Source organism: Dermochelys coriacea, chromosome 16 (genome assembly GCF_009764565.3).
Source record: "Dermochelys coriacea isolate rDerCor1 chromosome 16, rDerCor1.pri.v4, whole genome shotgun sequence".
Taxonomy (NCBI): Eukaryota; Metazoa; Chordata; order Testudines; family Dermochelyidae; genus Dermochelys; species Dermochelys coriacea.
In genome coordinates, this window is record NC_050083.1 from 1,521,083 (window position 1) to 1,547,739 (window position 26,657).

General features: G+C 44.5%; 2 protein-coding genes across 10 annotated transcripts in view; one reads left to right on the forward strand and one right to left on the reverse strand.

Annotated features, from left to right (window-relative positions):
• Positions 1-22,627, reverse strand: part of NOXA1 (NADPH oxidase activator 1) — a 43,985-nt gene extending 21,358 nt beyond the window's left edge. Inside the window, exons 1-3 of the mRNA XM_038374209.2 lie at positions 19,962-22,627; positions 12,662-12,744; positions 4,444-4,552 (exon numbers count right to left, since the gene is read on the reverse strand). Of these exons, the coding sequence (XP_038230137.1) occupies positions 4,444-4,552; positions 12,662-12,744; positions 19,962-20,135 (366 nt within the window). The 5' untranslated portion in view covers positions 20,136-22,627. The remainder of the gene's footprint in view (positions 1-4,443; positions 4,553-12,661; positions 12,745-19,961) is intronic.
• Positions 22,628-23,077: 450 nt separating this feature from the next.
• Positions 23,078-26,657, forward strand: part of EXD3 (exonuclease 3'-5' domain containing 3) — a 585,677-nt gene continuing 582,097 nt past the window's right edge. For 6 of the 9 annotated variants that reach the window (XM_038374189.2, XM_038374190.2, XM_043498834.1 and 3 more), the window contains exon 1: positions 23,078-23,214. Coding sequence is in view for 3 of the 9 variants with exons in the window: in XM_043498837.1 (XP_043354772.1) it covers positions 23,979-23,981 (3 nt within the window). In the remaining 6 variants the exon portion in view is untranslated. Of the gene's footprint in view, positions 23,215-23,618; positions 23,982-26,657 lie in introns of those variants that run through there. The other 3 variants (XM_043498837.1, XM_043498836.1, XM_043498835.1) reach the window with 3 other exon arrangements.

Consider the following 26,657-nt stretch of genomic DNA (forward strand, 5'->3'; position numbering starts at 1 on the left):
TAGTTATTGCCCATCCTCCTGATCAGAGGCCAGAGACTGTAATGCTACTGTTCTTCTAATAGATAAAGAAAAAAGAAAAAGAGATGGTGGAAAAGTTGACCAGAAGATCCTCCTCAGTCAGCATTTAGGTTGAGGACAGAGCAGTGGCTTGTTGGACAGTGGCACCAAGGGGAATGGAGTTTGGGAGATGTCCAAGTGGGAGATGCTGGAGGAGTGAATTAATGTGGGGAAAATAAGCATATAACCTGAGATGGGCCATGATCTGCTGGTAAGATCATAGGACTAGGATCCAGAAGTACGGAGTCCTATTCCTCATTGTTATTGACACATGGATAATAATACTTACCCATCTCACAGAGGTGTTGTGGAGATTAATTAAGGCTAAACTATGGTCCAATGGATTTCAGTGGTAAAACTCTCATTAGCTTGTGCGGGACCAGGGTTTAGCTCTTATTTTTGTAAAGATCTTTGAGATACTCAGATGAAAGCAGATCATTAGCGCATTAATCACAAATGATGATTTATCACCATCGCCATTGGAGGGGACATACACATGTGCTGATGACGAAGTCCTCCAATGGTATTTTGTTTTCATTTTTTCCAAAATGTGAAACCTTTTCAGAGGACATTAGATGGTCAACATGGTGTGAATACACATCTTGATATCTTCTAAAGAATGCTTCATGAATATATGTTTGTGCTTGCCAGTGTATGCACCAATCCCATTCCCACAGCCACCTTCAGACGTGCCTGGGGCCCTGCACTTTTGAAAGGTATACCCATTGTTTTCAAAGGCATGATAACAAAGTGGAAGGAAATGCAGGAAGAGATCCATAAAGTCACACTGCTGCTGTATAGAAGCTTTATTACACAGCATTTTAAGGAGCACATGCATGAATAAAGTTGCCTGACAGGTTCTGGGACATGCCTGACCAGAGACACACAATGACTCTTTTCACATTTAGGGGAGTCTAAGTATTAAACTTTTTTCTACCTGATTTTCAGTGCATACAAAAAGATTCAGGACACAGGAAAAAAAGTAATGTAAAGGAGACTAGCTAAAATATACAACAGCTGCATCTCTGTTTAAAATGTTTTTACTTCTCAAAACCCCTTTGTCACACAGACTGTACTAGTCTGTCACCTCTGTCCCTTAATTCCTCAGAGAAGTGTTGTCATAAACATACAGCTATGGGTAGCATAAAATCCCTCCTTTACCTGTAAAGGGTTAAGAAGCTCAAATAACCTGGTTGGCACCTGACCAAAAGGACCAATAAGAAAAGAAGATACTTTCAAATGGGGGTGGGGGATGGGAGGGGGAGAGGTTTTGTTTGTGCTCTCTTTGTTGTGCTCTCTTGGGACAGAAAGAGGGACCAGGCAGGAAAAAAACACCTCCTAAAACCCTACCTGAAATAAGCATCTCAGATTACAAAAATAGTAAGCAAAGCAAGGAAATGCATTAGATTATCTTTTGTTTTAGCCTGTGAATTTTCCCTATGCTAAGAGGGAGGTTTATTCCTGTTTTTGGAACTTTGAAGTTGAGCCTAGAGGGGACTCCTCTGTGTTTTAAATCTGTTTATTACCCTGTAAAATTACCTTCCATCCTGATTTTACAGAGGTGCTTCTTTTACCTTTTTCTTTATAATAAAGTTCTTCTTTTAAGAACCTGATTGATTTTAGTGTCCTAAAGATAAAGGGTCTGGTCTGTACTTTTATTAAAGGCATTTGGTTAGTATATTATTCTCAAGTCTCCCCAGGAAAGGGGATGAAGGGACTTGGGGGAATATTTTGGAGAAACAGGGACTCCAAGTGGCCCTTTTCCCTGGATGTTTGTCTAAATCACTTGGTGGTGGCAGCAATACCATCCAAGGAGGAGGAAAGGATTTGTGCCTTGTGGAAGTTTTAACCTAAGCTGGTAGAAATAAGTTTAGGGGGTCTTTCATGCAGGTCCCCACATCTGTATCCCAGAGTTCAGAGTGGGGAGGGAATCCTGACAGGTGTAAACAGAAATTCACTGTGCATGAGCTAGGGAAGTCGCAACAACCCATCACATCTGCCACATGGGATAGAATCCCCAATATTCAAGTTATATACACTGAATAAAGAACATACACAGACATTAAGATTATTTCCAGTGTTGTGTAAATTGTCTTTCTTTTATATTGTGCAGCAGTAATTTCTGTTGTATTTACATTTATAATTATTGGACAGAACATTGTGAATTTAAAAGAATGTGCCCAATAACATTACCAACTGCAGACCAGGCCTTGTTAAGTACAACTTGGGATTTGTTCACAGTTTGCATTCTTAGGGCCATGTCTTCTAGTTAGACCCATGGGATATGTGAAGAAGTGGGAATTTTCTGACCTATTTTTAGGAATTTACGTGTGCCTCAATTTCCTTCTATACTTTGCATTGATAACTTGTGGGTGCAAAAGGGTTAACACCACTTCTGGAACAGCTCAGGAGATATGAGGTATGTGTGTCACTTTACTGTCCTGCGTCATTAAAGGACAGGTTTAAACCAATCCAGGTCAGTAGAGGATGTGAAGAGACAATGAGACCCCCATCCGCACCTCTTGCCCCACCCCGATGACTGAACAGTTGACACCTAACAGCAGGAACTCCCCCTCACCCCCTTCCCATGCAGAACACGTGAACTCAGCTGGAGAACAAAGGCAAAAAGGTGTCAGGTGGCTGGAATAAGGGCTGCCCTGTGGATGGACTCAGCAGCTCTCATCTGGAATGAAGGCAAAGAGCCAGAGCCAGTACTGGAGTTGAAAACCACTTTCATTGCATTGGCATGGCCAGGACGGACTATTACTTTCCGGTGCCAACCTGAGAACTCCCAGATTCTGTGGCCAGGTGATGAATAAATTGTTACCTTGTTGTTAAAAGGCTGCCTGTGTGGATGCAATACGCACTGTGAGCCTTGTGCTCTGACTGGGTTCAGTACCAGGCTTTAGGGTTGCCAGTTTTGGCTGGATGTATTCCTGGAGGTCTCAGCACACAACGTAATCTTTAATTAAAGATTAATCTTTCATTCTTGGAGACTGCAGGACAACCCTGGAGGCAGGGGTGAAAGTAACTTAAGGGATCCTGAGCAGGCGGGGGGTGTCCCTTGGGTGGAAGGGGTGGGGCCTCAGGTGGAAGGGGCGGGGCCTTTAAATCCCCGGGCCCTTTAAATTGCTGCCGTTACCCCAGGGCTCCGGCTGCGATTTAAAGGGCCAGAGCTCCGGCTTCAGTAGCTGTGGCTGGGAGCCTCAAGCCCTTTAAATCACCACCGAGCCTCATGGTAGTGGTAGCTCTAGCGGCAGCCAGGAGCCCCAGGGCTCTGGCGGCAATTTAAAGGGTCCGGGGCTCTGGCTTCGGTAGCGGTGGCCGGGAGCCCTGGGCTGTTTAAATCACCGCCAGAGCCCCATGGTAGTGGTATCTGCGGCAGCAGCCGGGAGCCACAGGGCTCTGCTGGGAGCCCAGGGCCCTTTTAAATTGTCTGCCTGGGGAAGCTGCCCCCGCCGGTATGGTCAGCTGTGTACCAGCTCTGGTACTGTACCAAGGTAAACCTGGTACTGTACTAGACCGGTTTACTTTCACCTCTGCCTGCAGGGTTGGCAACCCTACCAGCCTCCCATAGGCATCTGGCTTGGCTGGATTTGCTGCAGATAGGCACGGAAAGAGATAGGGACCACTGGTGCCCAAAGGCCCAGTCTTGGAGTCTGAGAGACCACGGCCTACCCTGTGGAACTGTGTGGTTCCTTGAGGCCTGGCCCACTAAAAGGGTCACTCCCAAGGGATGGGTTACAGGATGGGGCACAGACCAGACCTGTGAATCCATAACAGGTGGACCCACGATAAGCAGCAGATAATGTGACATTTCTGTGTACAGGAACATGGATATGTGGTTTTTGCTTATTCTTCCATTCTCAAAATTTATGCACAACACAGGCATTGGCCTCAAGGGATCTCTACAGAGACTGCAGTCTGGTGAAAGATGGCATCTTTAGCTCATTGCAACACTGATATGGATTCTACTGGGATGAAATTTAAGGAAAAACCCATGCTACTCTCTATTCCTTAACTGGATTAATTGCAACTCAACAACCTCAGCAGAACTAGAGAGAGAAAGTTGGGTGGTCTCATCTCCACTCACATGTTCTGTACACACTTCTTTTTAGCTACTCGCTCTCTCAATATAAAAATACTGTTTGAATTTTGGAATTAGACCACTTTCCCCCAGTTTTCCCAGGCTAGCGGGTAAGCTCCAGTGCAGTGCTAATATTGTGCAAGTTGGACTGGTAGCACACTGATATCCTCATGTAGATCTGGACATCAGCGTTTTACTGTCAAACACAGACATTATGATGCACACAGCTTGGAAAGCATCCGGTTGGCTTTCCATTGCCAATAAGTAAAGACATATCTCCTACCCACCCACACACTCACCTCCCAGGCACAGAGCATGTGCCTTAGTCCCAGTTGTTTGTAGTCAATGAAAAGGTTATTTCTTAGGTGAGTGAGGGCCATGCTGCAGTCATACAGAGCTTCTTCATACCTGCAGTGCACAAGGATAGAGATGAAGATGAGAACTGAATCCCCAAATTTGCAGAAAAAAGTATCAAGCTCAGGAACCAGACTAGCAAAGAGGATTCTTCTCTTCCCAGCAGCCTGGGTTAGAGGAAGCTTCACTGGAGAAACATATAGAATCCCTAAATTTAGACTATTGTTTCCCTTTCCTCCATGATGATCTGCTCTCATCCCACTGTCTGAGTCTGTTAACTTTTGACATCCAAAATGCAGTCATGATATTGAGGAGATGGGAGAAAGTGGAAAGACTAACAGTTCCTTGCTAACTCTAGAAACTATTCACATTATGCTCCAATTATGGGAATTCGGATCCCTTTCAATTTTATCCTAACTAGTGTCCTTGCAGAAATTTCAGAGAAAAAGAAAGTGCTGAAGGGTAATGCTGATATTGGACAACAGTTCCCAACTAAAGGGAAAGGGACTGAGAAAAACCTGCGGCTGGCCTGTGCCAGCTGACTCAGATTCTCAGGGCTCAGGCAGGAGGCTGTTTAATTGTAGTGTAGACTTATGGATTAGGGCTGGAGCCTGGACTCTAGGGCCCTGTGAGGTGGGAGGATCCCAGAGCTCAGGCTGCAGGCCAAGCCTGGAAGTCTATACAGCAATGGAACAGCCCCACAGTCTGAGCCCTGTGAGCCTGAGTCAGCTGGCATAGGCCAGCTGTGGGTTTGTCTTTGCTGTGTAGACAAACCCTGAGAATCAATGTTTTTTGAACAACGTATGTATAAATGCAGAGGAACTCCACTGATTACAAATGGAATTGCTCTGAATTAGAGCTGTGCGGAGGATGGAAGATCTGCTTGGAGAACGAATTCCAGAGTTCTAAATTTGGCTTCATTCCAAATTTGAAAAATGTGAAGTTCTCTGCAAAGGAATTTTGTTTCATTTCAAATTGCTGAAAACATTTCATTTCTATACAGAATTTTAAAAAATCAGAATGAATAGTCTTTTCAAAATGAAGAATTGAAACGTTTTGTTTTGACGTTGTCTAAACTTTCCCTCCCTTTCTTCTTCCTAAATGAACTTCTCAATGGAACGGTGCATTCTAACAGAATATGATTCCACTGACGTTCCTCCAACCAGTTCTACTCTGAATTTACCCCAGTGTTGTTCAGAGCAGAATTTGGCTCAGCCATTTTGACCAACAGGAATGGCAATGGCCACCCTCCCTTAACAGAGGGGAGCAGCCACAGAGACACAAAGATCATCTTATGGGGACAACTAAGATCATAATAGGGATGGGGGAAAGGGGAGTGAGGTCTGTGTTGCTAGGAGCCCAGGTGCCAGCTAATGCCAAGGCCCCAGGTCTCACTGAACACTGACAGATGCACAACTGGAAAACAGTCTAACTCACCTGTGTGTTAGTATTGTTAAAATATGACTTAAATTTATAAGAATGTGTTTATTGTTTAGACTTTATGAAGGCTTGTAGGATGCTGCATGTATTAATCTTACTTATAACATCTGTACTCCGTAAGAGTATATAAGATTGTATGAGGTGTTTGCATTGTAATCCACTGTAATTGTGTAAGTCATCAAATGGAAAGGAGCATTAATTAATGTAGAAATACTGGCTTCCTAAAGAAGGTGTTAGGTCCTGCCCACCAAGAAGACCCACAAAGGAGCCATTGTGAAACTGTAATGCTGTCTGGAGTGGCTCACAACTGTGGGTGCCTATCTCAGGGCAAACTATTAGAAAACAAGGGCAGACACCCCAAACTGGTGGTGTGGTCTGTAATTACATTTCCCCAAGCCAGTAACAAATGTGAACTCCTGGATAACTCTACCAGGCTCACCATGGAATCACAGACAGTCCTCTCAGACTCTCCAGTCTATATTGCCACAGAGGCAAGCTGAACTTTGTGATAAAAGGTTCTTTAAACTCCAAACCACACCACATCAGGTTTCTCCCAGTCCCAAGAGACCAGTCACCCCAGATCAACTGGTACTCCAGATCTTACACCAAAGACAAGGCTGGCACCCAATTCTATAGTAAACTAACCATAGGTTTATTAGCTAAGAAAAGGAAATGAGAGTTATTAAAGTTAAAGCAGGTAAAATATATGCACAGGTGAGTCACAGTTTGTAACTCCAAGTGGTGTCAGTGATGTAATAAACTGTCAGTTTCCCAAAAGTCTTTCAGGGGCTGCGCTCTGCTCCTTAAAAGAGCAGAACAGGGCTAGGGAGGGCTTTCATTCTTTATATGGCTTTAATAGCACAATGCATATGCTAACAAACTTAAACAAAGGCTTTGTTTAAGTTTGTTAGCATATGTACTGTGCTGTTAAATTGGTCAGGAGTCCTCAAGAGGGGTGGGGTGGGGGGGATGGAAGGTGTTTAAACAGTGTTTTTTATTCTGTTTCTCCCCATTGGTCTGAATTATCCATGACATTCATACTGCATCACATCAAGTCAAAATCATTAGAAGAATGCCTCTGCTTGCACTGACCAGCGGATGTTTGGATTCTGATGTCAGCCCAGTTCTGCAGCCTGATGGGAATCAGGTGTTGTCCATTGTGTACATAGAATTCTTCTTTGCAGCCAAACTAGTCTAACATGCATTTTGCTAACTGGAACTGGAGCAGCAACACAAAGAAAACAAATGCCTCATTTTCCAGTTTTGTGAGTGAGAGAATGATAAGTTTCAGAGTAGCAGCCATGTTAGTCTGTATTCGCAAAAAGAAATGGAGGACTTGTGGCACCTTAGAGACTAACAAATTTAACATAGAGAACATGAAACAATGGGTGTTACCATACACACTGTAACCAGAGTGATCCCTTAAGGTGAGCTATTACCAGCAGGAGAGTGGGGGTGGGGGAGTCTGTTTTTGAAGTTTTTTGTGTGACCTGGTCACTCAATTACAGACCTAAAAGTGGCAATACTTCAACAAAAAACCTTCAAAAACAGACTCCAATGACAGACTGCTGAATTGGAATTAATTTGCAAACTGGATACAATTAACTTAGGCTTGAATAGAGACTGGGAGTGGATGGGTCATTACACAAAGTAAGACTATTTCCCCATGTTTATTCCCCACCCCCCACTGTTCCTCAGACGTTCTTGTCAACTGCTGGAAATGGATCACCTTAAGTGATCACTCTGGTTACAGTGTGTATGGTAACACCCATTGTTTCATGTTCTCTATGTATATAAATTTCCCCACTGTATTTTCCACTGAATGCATTAGAACTATAATTGAAGATTATAATGCCAGACACTGACAACCTTAAGCCAGCTGCGTCAGGAATCTGCCAAGAACTTTGCTGAAAATATGTTCATCATCTTAACAACGGAGCTAAGACTTATCACATATCCGCCCACCTATATTTGAATGAAGCTCCTTCTGATCTGACAGCTCAGGCATTGTCAGTTTGATCTAGAAAAATTTACAAACTTGGAACCTAATTCTGTAAATCCTTAATCATTCGATCAATCCCATTGAAGATAATTGGACTATTTGCATGTCTATGGACCACTTTTGTGGTAAGAGTTTCAGGAGTCTGTTCTGCTCCTATAAAAGAAGTTGAATCTCCCATTGAAATGCAATGTTTGGGTACAATATCATAATGCAGTTTAGGATACAGTTCTACTTAAAATTTGTCTTCTAAGTCATCACACATATGCTGAAATGGCTCCTCACCCGACTCCCATATTACATATAAACAGACTGAAATACTACATATTTTGGGGGAAGTGAGTAGTTAAGCATGTTGATGTTTGTATATACAAACACCCATTTCATCATTGTACTGGAAAATATAGCTGAACTTAATTTTCTATGGAATTTGAATAAAGTTTAACAGTCCCAATTGTTTTCTGTGTTAATCAGTGTGAACCTGAAAAAATTACATGCCTTCTAAGAGAAAAGAATCAGTCCACACTTACTGAAAAAAAAATTCCTTCCAACTGGTGTTCAGAAGAGTGCTACAAGACACATACATAACCTCATGAGCAGAGGGTGGAGAGGATACTCTCCCACTTTATGACCAGCAAAATAATAATAATAATTAATAATAAAATCTCGAAGAGGCAGAGGTTCACAGATTTGCAAACCTAAAAACCTGTGTTATGCTTTAAACCACCTCAGCATATACCAAGTTTATGAACATTACAAAGTTAACTGCAAAGGAACACTGAAGCCCATTTGATAGCAGCCTTCAACTACCTGAAGCGGGGTTCCAAAGAGGATGGAGCTAGATTGTTCTCAGTTGTGGCAGATGACAGAACAAGGAGCAATGGTCTCAAGTTGCAGTGGGGGAGGTCTAGGCTGGATATTAGGAAAAAAGGTTTTCACTAGGAGGGTGGTGAAGCACTGGAATGGGTTACCTAGGGAGGTGGTGGAATCTCCATCCTTAGAGATTTTTAAGGCCCGGTTTGACAAAGCCCTGGCTGAGATGATTTAGAATCATAGAATATCAGGGTTAGAAGGGACCTCAGGTCATCTAGCCCAACCCTCTGCTCAAAGCAGGACCAATCCTCAATTTTTGGCCCAGATCCCTAAATGGCCCCCTCAAGGATTGAACTCACAACCCTGTGTTTAGCAGGCCAATGCTCAAACCATTGAGCTATCCCTCCCCCCAGTTGGTGTCAGTCCTGCTTTGAGCAGGGGATTGGTCTAGATGACCTCCTGAGGTCTCTTCCAACCCTAATATTCTATGATTCTATGAACCTGAATGCGTGCCAGCCAGTATGCCTTCACTGTATGCCCTAAAGGCTCAGTCACACCTGAACAGCTAAAAATTAACCTTTTAGGCTAAACAGAGTCATGTCACTGGCTCCATCGCTGTTGTTACATAACAGATAACAAAACTCCAGTGGGGCATGCTGCTGGCACATAGGGTCTCAGGTACATGGTGTGATTTTTCAGAATAACTTTTAGGAATAGTCATGTACATGAAATAGCTGGTACTTATGATTATTATTTCTATGCATGTATATTCATCTTGGTTTCTGAAGTTATGAATATTAGCTATGTTTCCTACGTTTGCTCCTGTGGTAACGCCCACAAGATATTTAGCCAGCACATGAAGGGACAAGTCAAGTTGAATGGCCCATTAAGGAACACTTAGCTCACAATGGACCCTGGAAAATGCCTGTCTACACTTAATGGACTTTTCCTGTGAACATTCTAACTAGTATATGGGTGGAAGTGATGGACATGTAACTTGCCCATGCGACTCCAAACACCATCTTCCACAGTGAGAACAGATTTCCCTTTACTTGGCACTTGGCATAATCTAAAAGGTCCATTTTGCCTCTTTTCTGCTCCAGCCTCCGGACTATGAACATATACTGATGGGAGCAAGGAACTGAGGACTTTAAGGTAATCTGGAGACTTCGTATTTCCTTGCTCCTTTGCAGATGGACTTATGAGTTGGATATCGTAGAGAAACTGTTCTAGTCTCATTGATTGCTGATTTCTCCCTTGCAATGGACAAAGATCAGATGTCTGCTGACTTTCTCACATGAGTCAGGAGCCTTTGATACCTGTAGTATAAGCAACATAGCTCTTGTTTGAGTGGTTTTATTCTTTCCTCTCCAAATGTCAAAGCCTGCTCCCATTGAACTCAATAGTAAAACTCCTTTTGATCTCAATAGGAACAGGATTTGGCCCCAAGAGATCAGAGAATATGATTTTGATCAATTGCTTATCTGTCCAGAGACAGTTCTCATGCACGTTCTGCCAGGCTGATTTTGATTGCCCCTCCTGTATGTCATGCTGAGGAAAATAATAAAACAATGTGGGCTGTCGTTCTATCATGCTGCACATGGCACACACAGTTCTATGCCTCTTTTCCATCAAACCCAGATGGCGCAGCATCTTTGCTTTCCTAGTGCCTGGCGGAAAGCAACACTTAGATAAAGGCAAGCTGGCAGAAGCTTAGTTTGGACATAAGGGAGGTACTGATAGTGTGTTAAGGGAAAGTAATTGTCCTTCCTATCCTTCTTTCATTTAAGAAGTTTTCAATTTGGGGTGCTGCTGGATCCTCAGTGACACCTGCAAGTACAGGTGGTACCAGGGGCCCAAAGCATCATTTTACCACTGCATCTGCAGTTGTAAAACTTTAGACAAGTAAGGGAGTGTCGGCAGGGACAGGGAGAGCATGGGGGCCCTGGGCTGGGGGCAAGGTGGGGAGGAGTCACATGGAGGGTCTCGTGGGTAAGTCACGTGCCCTCCCTTGTGTTCCTCCCATGAGTGCAATACTGGCAATAAATGATTTCTACTTGCACCACTAATCTATAATACAAAAGCAAATTGACCTGAATACATTGTAGCATGACCTGGTCTGCCAGCCTCACAGAAACATTATAGATTAAAGACTTTGTTGATTGCTTCCCCTCATACTCAGGGAGAGTAGACCTGCAGGTGAACTCATCCCATCAGCTTGAACGCTGGGGGAAGAGAATAAAAATCCCTGACAAGAAGGAACAGTAACTCTCTGCTGCTTGAACTCTGAGAAGTGAAGATTCATATGTCCCTTCATGCTTCAACCACCATTCCAGGGGACATGAGCCCATGCTGATGATGGGTTCTGCTCGATAACGATCCAAAGCCATGCAAACCAACGCATGTTCATTTTCATTATCTGAGTCAGATGCCACCAACAGAAGGTTGATTTTCTTTTTTGGTGGTTCAGGTTCTGTAGTTTCCACATTGGAGTGTTGCTCTTTTAAGACTTCTGAAAGCATGCTCCACACCTCATACCTCTCAGATTTTGGAAGCCACTTCAGATTCTTAAACTTTGGGTCAAGTGCTGTAGCTATCTTTACAAATCTCACATTGGTACCTTTTCTGCATGTTTTCAAATCTGCAGTGAAAGTTTTCTTAAAATGAACAACATATGCTGGGTCATAATCTGAGACTGCTATAACATGAAATATATGGCAGAATGCAAGTAAAATAGAGCCGGGGACAAACAGTTCTCCCCCAAGGAGTTCAGTCACAAATTTAATTAACGCATTTTTTTTTTAAATGAGCATCATTAACATGAAAGCCTGTTCTCTGGAATGGTGGCTGAAGCATGAAGGGGCATACAAATGTTTAGCATATCTGGCACTTAAATATCTTGCAATGCCGACTACAAAAGTCCCATGAGAACGCCTGTTCTCACTTTCTGGTGACATTGTAAATAAGAAGTGGGCAGCATTATCTCCCGTAAATGTGAATAAACTTGTTTGTCTTAGCTATTGGCTGAACGAGAAGAAGGACTGAGTGGACTTGTAGGCTCTAAAGTTTTGCATTATTTTGTTTTTGAGTGCAGTTATGTAACAAAAAAAATCTGTATTTGTAAGTTACACTTTCATGATAAAGAGATTGCATTACAGTACTTGTATGAAGTGAATTGAAAAATACTATTTCTTTTGTTTATCATTTTACATTGCAAATATTTGTAATAAAAATAATATACCCTTTGATTTCAATTGCAATACAGAATACAATATATATGAAAATGTAGAAAAACATCCAAAATATTTAATACATTTCAATTGGTATTCTATTGTTTAACAGTGCGATTAAAATTCCAATTAATGTTTTAAATTGCAATTAATTTTTTTCAGTTAATCGTGTGAGTTAACTGCAATAAATCGACAGCCCTAGTAAACGGTCTTTTCTGGGGAGGTGGGATACCAGACTTTATAGATCAATTGTCTGATTTACTACAGTGACTTCTATGTTTCTGGTCTTTACTCAGTGACTGGAAGATTTTGGATGGACTCAGATACAAGAATTTTAGAGAGGGTGTCTGTGCTATGGCTACAAGTAATATTGTCTTTAAGTTTATTAACTTCTACTTTTGGGGTGTCTGAGTACACAGTATGGTAATCAGAGTCTGTGTTCTGTACCTTGCTATGCCACTGATTCACTGTGAGGCCTTGGGGAAGTCACTTCCCTTCTCTAAACCTCAGCCTCCCCAACTGTAATATGGAGATTATACTGACCTAACTGACAAAGATCTTCTGAGGCTTAACCGATATTTGCAAAGTGCATTGAGAACAGTGGACAAAATGCACTTCAGAAGCCTGAAATATCATTTAAGAAGAGAGGCAAAGAGTGAAATGGACAAGCATTACACTTACATTGCTAACTGCAGATGGACAAACCCTCTTTGAAAGAAGCCAACAGCTAGATGGTTGTCCTTGGTAACTGTTTTATCAAAGGCCTAAGAAGAAAAATACAGACATGACACAAGTTAGCTAAACCACATAACAGAGCTAGTGCCTGACAGATGTGATTGCAAGGCATTTGTCAGAGCTATGGAAGGGCATGGTGGCTGAAACGCAGGAGCAGTCCTTGTGGAGGGAGAACGCATGTGAACCATCAAAGTGGTTCATTGCAGATTAGAACCAGTCCCAGGAGAAAGTGATGGAATGTTCCTAAAGTAACCCTGTTGGGAATCAGGATTGTGGAAAGCAGCTCCAGGCTCCTGTAATCTGAAGGCCTATTTGCCTGAAGCATAATTGGCTATTCATATATGGAAGCACCTTGTATAGCCTGTTATTGGCCACTTCGAGCAGACACAAATGAGCTGTGGGAAGAATCATTTTGGGTACCACTTGGTTTGAGAGGGGATCATTGAAAGCAGGTGGTGATGGGGTGGAGAGTGGGGGATGCGAAGCAGAAAATGGAAAGATTCCCCACCATGCACATAAAAGTCAGTATTCCTGCTTATTTTAAACCCATAGATGGGCCTACTTCCCAGATGAATAAAGGGAACCATTGCATAGCTGTGGTAAACTTAGTTCATGGAGGTGGGTGTCAAAGCAGAATGCCATCCAGGAAGGTTATTTTAGTTAGTACGTGCTTTTGGAGAGTAAGGGGTGCATCTCCTCTACCATGATTATAAATAGGCGAAATGCAGATGGGAATGGACAAGGCCTGAAATCCTGGATTTTCTATATACTGGAACTGTCTGCATTTGAAAAGGGAACCGTGTCAAGGCTGGTGAAAAACACAGACCCAGGCCAGACTGTGCCCTCACCCTACACAGGGATATAAGGACAGGAAGGCTCCTTGGCCCTCTCTCTCCCCTGAATTTGCACACCCATATGGGGCTGTAAGAGGGTCACAAAGCTCTCCATGGGGTACACTGCTGTGCCTCAGTTTTTCCACATTGCTGTATTAACCTACAGGAAGAAAATATCAGACATTCACTTGACCCATACAAAGCCCATCAGTTCCTTCTCTGGTCTGCGGGACTTCATGGCTCTGTCCCTCTACCCTTCCCAGGGCTCACCCAGCCCTTCCAGCCAAGCTTCTCCCTTCATTTGAGTAAAATAGATCTTCAGCCTCAAAGAGCACCACAGGCACTGTTCTCCCACTACACACCTCCTTCCTCTCTGCTTTTTTCAGCAACTGACTTTTTATATAGAGCGGGAGCGAGCCCACCCCTTCCTTCTAGTTGTCTCTACTGTGGTGTTTAGATGTTGCTTGTAATTATTAGAATTGGGAGCACTGGTTGTTGGGAGTCTGAAAGGACAGGAAACAGGAAGGAGGTAGGAGGAGTGGAGAGGCTGGGAAAAAGCTACAGAGGGTGCAGCAGCAGCTTGGTAAAGAGGTTTCCACTTTGAAAATAAAGTCCTGTTGAAGCTTGTTAGTACCTTGCCTAGTTGATACAACACTCTACCCCATTGTGTGTTCTCTTGCAATCAATACAAACAGATGTGGCCCTTCCTTGGACAGAGGGCTAGTTCTTTCTCTGCTAGCCCAGTGACAGGGTCTGTGCATCCCATTGCAGGGGTACATGACAATCACACAGAGAAATGCAAACACACTGTGCTAGTCTAGACTCTCCATGCTTTTATCTTTTTCCCTTGCACTGACTAGGTAAACTAAGCTGGCACAAGGAAAGCACACTATGCACCTCCAAAAAGTGACAGAAACCCACTTCAGCTGGAGACGTTTTGCTGAGTCCGGCAGAATTCTGGGGACCTATGCTGCTGCAGGGCTCCTTCTAAACCCATCACTACCCATTCCAGCACCGCAAATGCTTACACTGTTAGACATTTAGAACAAAATAAACTCGACTGTGGTGAGGAGACCTAGAGAGAATTCTTGTAAAAATGCAATATTTGTGAAATTATTCCATTGGAGCACGTAAACGACCAACTAACATTACTGTTAGTTAATGGGTACCCGCATGGCCCCATAGTATGCCAACATTTTTATGGCTGACTTAGAACAACACTTCCTCAGCTCTTGTCCCACAACGCCCCTTCTCTACTTGCGCTACATTGATGACACCTTCATCATCTGGACCCATGGAAAAGAAGCCCTTGAGGAATTCCACCATGATTTCAACAATTTCCATCCCACCATCAACCTCAGCCTGGACCAGTCCACACAAGAGATCCACTTCCTGGACACTACGTGCTAATAAGCAATGGTCACATAAACACCACCTATACTGGAAACCTTACTACCTTATTATACTTACCTACATGCCTCCAGCTTTCATCCAGACCAGACCACACAATCCATTGTCTACCGCCAAGCTCTACGATACAACCGCATTTGCTCCAACCCCTCAGACAAAGACAAACACCTACAAGATCTCTATCAAGCATTCTTACAACTACAATATCCACCTGCTGAAGTGAAGAAACAGATTGACAGAGCCAGAAGAGTACCCAGAAGTTACTTACTACAGGACAGGCCCAACAAAGAAAGTAACAGAACGCCACTAGCTGCCACCTTTAACCCCCAACTAAAACCTCTCCAGCACATTATCAAGGATCTACAACCTATCCTGAAGGACAATCCCTCACTCTCACAGACCTTGGGAGACAGGCCAGTCCTTGCTTACAGACAGCCCCCCAACCTGAAGCAAATACTCACCAGCAACTACACACCACACAACAAAAACAGTAACCCAGGAACCTATCCTTGCAACAAAGCCCGTTGCCAACTCTGTCCAAATATCTATTCAAGGGACACCATCATAGCACCTAATCACATCAGCTACAACATCAGGGGCTCGTTCACCTGCACATCTGCCAATGTGATATATGCCATCATGTGCCAGCAATGCCCTTCTGCCATGTACATTGGCCAAACTGGATAGTTTCTACACAAAAGAATAAATGGACACAAATCAGACGTCAAGAATTATAACATTCAAAAACCAGTCGGAGAACACTTCTATCTCCCTGGACACTCAACAACAGACTTAAAATTGGCGATTCTTCAACAAAAAAACTTCAAAAACAGACTCCAATGAGAAACTGCAGAACTGGAATTAATTTGAAAACTGTATATCATCAAATTAGGCCTGACTGGGAGTGGATGGGTCACTACAAAAACTAATTTCCCCATGCTAATTTCCCCCTACTGTTACTCACACCTTCTTGTCAACTGTTTGAAATGGGCCACCCTGATTACATTGGCCTCATTACCACTACAAAAGTGATATTTCTTCCTGTTGATAATAGCCCACTTTCACTTTAATTGAATTGTCTCGTTAGCACTGACTCCCTAACTTGGTAAGGCAACTCCCATCTTTTCATGTACTGTGTATATATATCTGCCTACTGTATTTTCCACTCCATGCATCGGATGAAGTGGGTTTTAGCCCATGAAAGCTTATGCCCAAATAAATTTGTTAGTCTCTAAGGTGTCACAAGGACTCCTCGTTGTTTTAACATTACTATGACATTGACAGATCAGTTAAGATCAGAGCCCTTGAGCAATTCACTGGTAGTGGACTTCAAAGAAGTGTTAAAGGGTACTATTGTGTATCTAGACTATTCAATTGTTAGAACGGATTAAAATGCAATGTTAAGTTGCTAATATAGGTTGATTGTATTGGTCTTCGTTCATCTATATCCCGTTTGATGTATACTAGGATAACTGTGGCTATATCCGTTTTCATGTCTTTAACTGTAATTACCTTTACATTTTGTATGTGACTCTAATTAATTAACATTAGGTCAAAAAGCCTGTATTTATTGTTTAGGTGTGAATTTACTTAATATGTAGACAATGTAAAAACTAATGAAGAGGTGCTTCTGCCTATCCCAGACTAACACGGCTGCTACTCTGAAACCTGTCTACATTAATTATTCTTCCCCAGAGGAAAATGCTGTTGTGATAGAAACACCTGCCAGGAAAATGGCTTGAGAGCGATCCTTCATCTCTGATCCATATGAACGCTGACAGGGGGGTTCCAGATGAAGACAGCAGTCCTCAAAAGCCATTTTAGGAAACCCTGAGGAACTTAAGGAAAACTAGCAGACATTATATCTCTGCATCATTTGCATTCCAAACACTAATTCACCTGTAATGTATTTTATCTGCTTTAATCTCTCAGTAACTCATTTTCTTTTCTTAGCTAATAAATCTTTAGTTTATTAAAGAAATTGGCTGTCAGCGCTGTCTTAGGTGAGATCTGGAGTATACCTTGACCCGAGGTATGTGACTGGCTCTTTGGGGCTGAAAGAACCTACTGTTTGGTGAATATTGGTTATAATAACCAGGGCCATCCCTAGACATTGTGGTGCCCTACACAGCCTCCCCGCAAGCAGGGGAGGGGCTAGCTCCAGGCCTGCGAGGAGCAGGGGAGCTGCGCCCAGAGTCTGTGAAGAGCAGGCACAGGCTTGGAGCCTGGGGGGAAACTGCCCCCCAGCATGAGTGGGTGGAGCAGAGTGGGTTGGGGCCGGGTTGCTCCACTTCTTGCCGCCCAGTGATTGCAGGGCAGGCCCGACCCTGCCCTCACAGGGCAGCGGGAAGTGGAGTGATCTGGCCCCAGCCTGCTCTGCTCTGCTCCCCTGGCTCCCAGCCTTGGGACTTGGGGGCAGGAGGGAACTGCCTCCCAGCACTCACCAGTGGCGTGGACCAGTGAGTGCAGGGCGTGCCCGACCCCTGCTGCAGTCCCCCAGGACGTAGCTCGGGGAAGGGGTGGAGTGGGGTGGGGCTGGGGCAGAGCAGGGGGGGGAAGAGGCAGGGCGTGGGCGGAGTAGGGGCGGGGGCTATGGGGGTGGAGTGGGGGTGGGGCAGGAACAGGGGCAGCTTTCCTGGCGGGCTCAGCCGGCCAGGGGACCAGGCTGGCTGCTGGAGCAGCACACAGCTGTGTAGGGCACCAGGAAATTTGGGGCAATTTGGTTCCCCAAATTTTCTGATGCCCTATGCAGCTGTGTAGTTTGCATATGCGTAGGGACGGCTCTGGTAATAACCTTTCATCATTAAGTCCAGTTTGTCTGGGTGGTAAGTTTGTCTGGAGCTCCGTGAACATAAGAATGGCCATACTAGGTCACACCAAAGGTCCATCTAGCCCAGTGTCCTGTCTTCTGACAGTGGCCAATGCCAGGTGCCCCAGAGGGAATGAACAGAACAGGGAATCATCAAGTGATCCATCCCTTGTCATCCGTTCCCAGCTTCTAGCCCGGGGTGGGCACACTTTTTGGCCTGAGGGCCACATCGGGGTGCGACACTGTATGGAAGGCCAGGTAGGGAAGGCTGTGCCCCGCAAACAGTCTGGCCCACCCTCTTTTCACCCCCTCCCACTTCTCATCCCTGACTGCCCCCCTCAGAACATCCAACCCCTCCTACCCCCCCTGCTCCTTGTCCCGACTGCCCGCTCCCAGGACCCCCCTGCCCCAATCCTCCCCCCAGGATCCCACCCCCATCCAACCCCCCTGCTCCCTGTCCTCTAACTGCCCCCCAACCGCTAGCCACACCTCTGCCCCCTGGCAGGCCCTCCCTGGACTGCCACACCCTATCTAACTCCTCCTGTTTTCTGTCCCCTGTCCACCCCCCACCCAGAACCTCTGCCCCATCCAACCTCCCCCAATCCCTGTCCCCTGACTGCCCCCCAGGATCCCCTATCCCTTATCCAACTCCCACCCCCCACCGCCGCCGCCATGCCCTTACATGCTGCTCAGAGCAGCAAGAGCTCACGCTGCCCGGATGGAGCCAGCCATGCTGTCCGCAGGCAAGCTAAGGCTATGGGGGAAGGGGGACAGCAGGAGAGGGGCTGGGGGCTAGCCTCCCCGGCCAGGAGCTTAAGGGCCAGGCAAGGATGGTCTCACAGGCCGGATGTAGCCTGTGGGCTGTAGTTTGCCCACCTCTGTTCTAGCCTTGGCAAGGGACACCACTCCTGCCCATACTGGCTAATAGCCCTTGATGGACCTATCCTCCATGAATTTATCTAGTTCTTTTTTGAACCCTGTTATAGTCTCGGCCTTCACAACATCCTCCAGCAAAGAGTTCCACAGGTTGACTGTGCATTGTGTGAAAAATACTTCCTTTTCTCTGTTTTAAACCTGTTGCCTATTAATTTCATTTGGTGATGCATAGTTCTTGTGTTATGAGAAGGAGTAAATAACACTTCCTTATTTACTTTCTCCACATCTGATTTTATAGACCTCTATCATATCCCCCCCTTAGTTGTCTTTTCCAAACTGAAAAGTACCAGTCTTATTCATCTCTCCTCATATGGAAGCTGTTCCATACCCCTAATAATTTTTGTTGCCCTTTTCTGAACCGTTTCCAATTCCAATAGATCTTTTTTGAGATGGGGTGACCAAATCTGCACACAATTTTCAAGATGTGGGAGTACCATGGATTAATATAGAGGCAATATGATATATTCTGTCTTATTATCTATCACTTTCCTAATGATTTTCAACATTCTGTTCAATTTTTTGTCTGCCGCTGTACATTGAGTGGATGTTTTCAGAGAACTATCCACAATGACTCCAAGATCTGTTTCTTGAGTTGTAACAGCTAATTTAGACCTCATCATTTTATATGTATAGTTGGGATTATGTTTTCCAATGTGAATTACTTTGCATGGTGAGACTAATATAGTAATTCAGGAGTGCCAATTTGTTACTGGCTTGGTGATATCTAATTATAGAATATACCACTAGATTGGCCTCTCAGTTGTAACCCACTGTGACAATTACATATGTTTACCATTAATGAGCCACTATCAATTCACAGCCACATTGGAAAAACCACCAGCAGTTTACTTAGATGTGCCATCACATATAAATCTAAGACAGTTTTCAATGATCAAGGTCTTCACTGATTGAGGAAGGGGGAGAAACAGAATGTGAGAGAAACTGGTTTGTTCTCAGAGTCATGAGCAGGAACAGAATTAGATTTGTCTGATACCAGGCAACCATAAATTCCTCTGAAATATGTACTGTAAAGTTTGTTCAGTAGCAAAGTATCATTTTCTTTTCCTCATTCTATCTGTGCGGTGGTTATACAAATAATAACAACTAGAAAATCTCCTAGGAAATAATATAATTGCAGATTTCCATATTCCATTCTGAGTTAACCATCTTTTCTCTTTCTCAGATAAAAGTAAACATAAAACACAAGATTCCCTTCCTACATTTTTGACTTGCTTTACTTTTTTTTCCTTTTGCTCACCTGCAAGGCTCCCTCAGGGTTCCCTGTTAAGAGATGCACACAGCCGATGTTGAAACAGATCCTGGAGGACGGCTCTTCAATACTGGAGAAGATTTTCAAGGCAGAGCCCCAGTCCCCCTTATCCACAGCCAGAATTCCTTCATGCCAGCCTCTTACTAAGTCTCGATATGCCATTTTCTCTCCGTATACACAAATAAAACAGATTCCTCTCTAAAGTCCTTCAGGGTCTGGCTATCTTGGCAGCTGCCTAAAGCCTCACTCAGCTCTTTGCTGACAGATAGGTGCGCCTGCCTGGAATTCAGGACTAACAAGGAAGTTCAGCAGCCTCTAAGTCATACTTTGCTAAAATACTCCCTTTATTACTCAATGGGTTCAGAAACACAAAGATTTCAAGGAAATGAGCAAAAGTAGGAGAAGTTAACCTAAATATCTGCCTGAACATAGACAGTGAGATTGACATCTCAGTTGCACACACTTGCGTATAACTGAATGCAGGTCTGGCCTCAAATCTGTATAAAGCATATAAAACACAGATTTGTTCACCTATTGCATTGTACTCTAAGTATTTCACTGTATTTCACAAAGAAAAGGTGGAATGCATAAAATTAGATATGAAGCACTTCTGGCCAGGTGCTCTGCCTTTCTCTCTTCTGTGAAGGGCCTGGTAAGCTTTTGGACACAGTCAAAAATAAAATAATCATATTAATACAATGCAAAAATGTTACGGCCAAATGATTCAACACAGGATCCTAAACTTCATGCACAAAATTCATGTTCAAATTTCACATGTAAATATAGCATTTATGTTCATAATTTAAACATTAGGGTTCTGGCTGAAACCCAATAAAAATGCTTTCCAAAGCCAGTTAAGGTGCTAAATGACAACAGTATAGTTACCTATCACCTAATTAAAGTGCCAACTACTTAAAATCAAGGATATGAACAGTTAAGGACTCTGAAATCTCACGCTGCCCACATAATAAAGGAATCTGTTATTCCTGTGCAGTATAAAAAAAGATATTTCTATCATAACACAGCAACCTCCTTCAGCAGCACAAGAAAGAGAGGCAGCTAAACAATTACTAAACCAATTCAGCAGTAGGAGAGGTAACTCACTGTCCAATCTTCCTCTCTGGACTTTGGACCAGGAATTTGGACAAGTCATGGCTCCTTTGCCAGTTTGGAGCCCTTTTCTTACTTGGAGAGACCCTCACAAATTGTAAGCCTGCTGAATCCACCCGGAGTATGTGGCTGCAAAGAGTGGGTGTGTGTTCTGAGTAACAATTTGATTAGGGACAACAGAAGGGTACAAATAGGTCTCCCTGCTTGTGCAGCTTTTTTGTATTGAATGGTGTAGTGCCCTAGTGAACCAGTGGATTCCTCTGCTTAGCGTTTGGAATGACATTCTAGTCCTAGTCCCTCTTTCTGGGGATATTAGGGTTGAATAGCAGTATCAAGAGCTCATCTACAGTTAAGAACCATCTCCATTTTCTTTTCAGGGAGAGGAAGAACAGAGACATGCTGCTTATATGCTGCTTGGAAGATTTCTTTCCTGTGCCAGTAGCAACAGATTCTGTCAAACAGCAGATCTCCAACTGAGTCATTTTGTGGGGCACTTTATAAGATAAGAGACAGATCTTTCTGTAGCGCCATATCATGTCAAATACACCCCAATCACTTATTGCTCATTTTACAAAAATTCTGCAGACTAGAAATTCCATGAATCATTGGTGTGCCAGAGCATCACCTGAGAACTGCTGCTGCTCTCCTTTCTTTTTGGCAAGAAAACAGTTGTGTTGATAGTGACTTTGGGAAGCCATATTTACATCTCATAACAGAATTTGATATTTTTCCTCTGCTAATTATGCGAAGTCTCTTAAGAAAACTAAGTAGCCATGGGATAAGAGGTGAAGTTTTATCTCATTAGATATTGACAGCTAGGAGACAGAAAACAAGAAGTTTGAACTAATGGCAAAAGGTTAACAGTGAGTGAACCAAATGCATCCGATGAAGTGAGCTGTAGCTCACAAAAGCTTATGCTCAAATACATTTGTTAGTCTCTAAGGTGCCACAAGTCCTCCTTTTCTTTTTGCGAATACAGACTCACACGGCTGCTACTCTGAAACCAGTGAGTTGCCCTAAGGTCTGTATTAAAACCGGAGTGGTTTAATATGCAAGCAATCTGGAATAAAGGGCGACAAGGAGGTGACAGGTTTCAGAGTAGCAAGATCTGTTAATGACACAAGATTCTTTCGTTTTAGTCAAGGCTAGGCAAGATTGTGAGGAACAAAACTAGCTGACTGGGCAATATGATGGCAGACAAGATACATTGGCAGGTGAAAGGTTGCTCACAGGAAGAAATAATTTAACCTATGTATACACGTTTTGGGGATCTAAAGGAAATGTAAGCACTCAGCGAAAAGGCCCGGCTGTCACCGGGGATAGTTCTGAAAACTTCAGCTCAATACGCAGCAGAAGTCAAAAAAGCAATGAAAAGGGTTAGGCAATCAAAATAACAGGAGCAAACAGAACTAAAACCATGATGTAAACTGACGCTATATTTTCATTTAGAAAGCTGAGTCGGTACCCAAACGGGGAAAGAGAGAGCGGAACCCCAGGGGAAAGCAGCAATAGCGAGCTCCCGAGGGGCTGGAACCCGGGCTCCGAGACCCCCCCCCCCCCCATCCTCGCCCGGTCCCAGAGCCGGGAGTCTGGCCCGACGGGAGCCTGCGCACTGCCCAGCCGCCGGAGTCCTTCAGACAAAGCCAGGCCCGGTGCCCCGGGCTCCGCAGCTCGCCGCGTGGGGCTCCCCCTCTGCCTGAGCCAGGCACCAAAGCGGCGGCGGCTGGAAGGCTCCGTGCGAGGCAGAGCGAGGAGCCCGGGCGGCCCAGAGACGGGAGCGGAAGAGGGGGCAGGCGAGGGCTGGACGGGCGCTTTGCGTGACGCCGGGCTGCGTGTGGGGCCCGCCACAGGCTGATGACGCGGGCGCCGAGGCTGGGGAGCAGGCCGCTGAGGCCGCCCCCGGCCCCGTCCCCCGGGCCGGCAGCCCGTGGGGCGGGGCCGGGCAGACACGGCCGGGGGCTGCTATTCCGCCGGCCGCGTTTCTGCGCCGTTCTCCGAGGGCCCCGGCTCCGGCCGGCAGGCGGCGCTGCGGCGAGTGTCACGGGGAACCCGGCCGCCGGGCGGCGGGGAAGGATTTGGGCGCCGCACCCCGGAGCCCGGCCGCTGCTACCGGCTTCCGGCGTGTCGTCAGGTGAGTGGCCGGAGCAGCTCCGCAGGCTCCCCTCACGCCGCGCTCCGCCATGCGCCGGGCCGGGCCGGCAGCGGGACGCGGAGCCCAGGCCCCGCCGGGCCGGAGCTGGGGCAGAGCAGGGAGCGGCCCGTCTCTGTGCGGTGCCGAGGCCCAGCGCGATTCTCAGCGGGCTGCGGGCGCAGCCCCAGGGACGGCCGGTCCCAGCGGCCCCCGAGGCCGGAGGCCCTCCCGCGGGCTGCGCTGCTTGGACCCGCGGGAGCCGGCTGCAGGGGCCCCTCAGGGCGGGGCGCTGCCCTCGGGGCCTGACGCTCCGCGCTGAAGAGGCGGGTGGCCGCGGACGGGGCTCGGGGCGGCCCCGGCCCCCGCCCCCGCCCCAGCGCTACGCGGCCGCTTTGGCTGGCTGCCGTCTGCGCAGCGTTAAACACGTCGCACGCTTTTCACCAGGGCGTCGCTGGGTGAATAAAAACTCGAGACTCCAAAAGGGGAGACTGCAAACATCCACCCGCAGCTTAGTTATTGAACATGCAACTGGGGCCAAAGGCCTCTCGTGTTTTTGGAGACAAAAAACAGCTTCGGGAGACTTAATAGGGAACAAACCTGTTAATGTTTTGGGTTGTGGGGATTTTTTGGTTTTGTAAAACGGAGAGCTGAGACTTGCTACTTGGCAAACGATGCCTTAATGAAACTTGCCAAGCGGTGCTCTTTGCTAACACACTACTAGCTAAATTCCTGAAGTTTCCAGTTCTTACCACAGAAGGCCACTAATGATGAATATTTTATACTGTAATCTCTGGTTGGGTTTACTATGACCCTTTCATCTGTAAGCTGTTATCATTGAAATAAAGTGATGGAAATATATCACTACCATAAATCCCTCATTTCCTGGTACCTTTAAGTGATGTGAATTTGCAATTTTCAGCACTGCCATTAGATGCCAGTATGGCACTAAAGAGCTGAGAGAGTTGCCGGATGTAAGACCATATACAGTTCAATATTTATGTACCATTCTTCATACACAGCATCACAGAATGCTTTAGGGAAAAGAGAAAAGGAAGATTTCCAGTTGGGGGTTTAAAAAAGAAATCGCCTCGGGTGACAGCATTCCAATTAGTTGAGGCAGAATAAGAAAGAGTGCAAATAGGTGATATTATCAGGGGAATATTATTGTGCTAATCCCAAACGGCAGGGTTTTAAATAGGAAGAAATAGGCTTTGTCTACACTAGCACTTTTGTCCGCAAACCGGTCAAGGGTGTGAAAAAACACACCCTCGACAAAAGTGTTAGTGTGGACAGTGCTATGTCAGCAGGAGATACTCTCTTACCAACATAACTAACACCGCTCATTGGAGTGATTTAATTATGCCAGCAGGAGAGCGGTTACGTGGAAGAACTTACCTGTAAGGTCTGTAGTGTAGACATAGCTGTAGAATTAATGACACATTGCAAGATTTAAAGTAGTGTCCAAATGCTGAAACTGAGCAGTAGATGCAAAGAAGCTGTCCCATTATAGAGCTTTTTATGAACTATGTTGAAATTCCTCAAAAAAAAAACAAAACACATCGGCCCCATCTGATCAATATATAAGCCATGGCCATGACAGAATCTTGTCATGGCTGAACAACAGTCTATACAAGTGATCAGTGCAGTGTCTCACGCTATCTTTTCTGTGCTTTCATCTCCAAGACTGGGAATAACCATTGTCTCAGAGACGGAGAAATCTCTGAAGCATATGGAAGTCTCTAAAAATTAAAATGTTGATTTTTTTTTTTAATGCTATTGGGCCAGAGCTATGTTTTTTATTAAAAAAATGGATAGGGTTCAGTGTATTTTATTAGTAATAATACTTTGTCTTTTTATATCGTACCTCACATCTCAAAGTGCTTCACAGTTCTGCCAGGTACTCTAGATAGATTATGTTATCCACTTTTTTACTCTGGGGGAAGTGACTTGCTCATGGTCATACAACAGGTAACCTAAGATTTCTGATTCCCAGTGCTTTTTCTAACAGTTACACACAGGCAACAAGAAGATACTCCAATGTATAGTGAAATAATCCAATGTATGCCAGGGAATAAGTTCCACAGACAGTCTTTTATGGATGGGGAGATAGAATCTACTGTAATTGTGTGCAGAAGAAGGAGCCATGTTTGGCTCACCTGGTGCACAGGTTGTTTTATAATCACTTTTTGTGGAGTTTTGCACTTGCAGTAATTTAACAAAGGGTTTTTGTTTAAAAAAAATCAGTGTTTTTATTCTAAGACATATTTAGTCAGGGGAAGGGTTTGATCAGCTCATTTGAAACTGCATCAGACTAATATTATTCACAGAACTCATTTGTGAGTTCAGAGGAGGAAAACTAAACCCCATAAAGTTTTGCTTTGAAGATTTTGTGTACCTCCATGCCACACAAAGTTTCTTTTCCAAAGACACTTAACAGTGCTTGTTAGTCCTTAAGATGAACTGTGTTAAAGGTGAAATGCAAATCTGAAATGAGCACAGCTCTTGGAAAAAAGTAGCCCCATGTGAGAACAGAAACATGCTCACTGTACTCAGTGTATGTCACACTGGAATTCTGATGATCAAGGTGTTTGTTAGATATTTCATAGAATAGAAAAGGGATAAACTGGTATTTCACAGTGTGTACGTGTGCTCTGTGGCTTTTAATCAGCCCCTGCTCTTCATTATGCAGCTGTGACCAAATAATGTAAATGTGAGGGTACTGACATTGTAGAGCAGTTCCTTTCTTGTTAACATACTCTGTGCTCTCATTGACATGTTCTTTATTACAATCTTACAGTGCAGTTTATTTGTGGACATCGTTGACATTTGTGTGAACATATCACAATGCACATCACGGCACATTAGCCTAGCTGTGCAGATATGTTTTATAGATGGGATGTACAGTAATGCATGCTCTACTGAATCTCGCTACCGTGAATTTCTGTAGTGCATGTCTTGCTCTTTCATCAGCTTATCAGATGAGAAGAGCAACTGGTAAATGACGGTCTCCAGAAAATCACCAGGATATAGCGTGAGGCTGTGGTTTCTCTGGTAGCAACAGTTAAGGTTGCTAAAGGTTTTCATTATCATCCCATGTTTTCTTTTGCTCGTATCTTTCCCCAGAATTCTCATTCCGGACTGAAAGTTTTCATGCTTGGTATATGTTCGACGGTGATTACTTAAAATAAGTTTCAAGTAAATTCTTTCAGTCATGTTTGGGTTGTGTGTCTCTGAAAGAAAAATTCCCACTTCAAGAACATTCAGGAAACTGTCTTTCCACTGCTGATCTTTTAAAAGTAGTCTTCCTCAAGGAAGGAGTTGTTAAGTCAGAAAAAGAATTGGGTGGAAAATAACAAAATCAATGCATGTGGGATAGAGCACAGTAGGAATTTGGACTGCTTGCAAAATGCATATGTAAATGTTTGCTGGATACAAGTGACTCA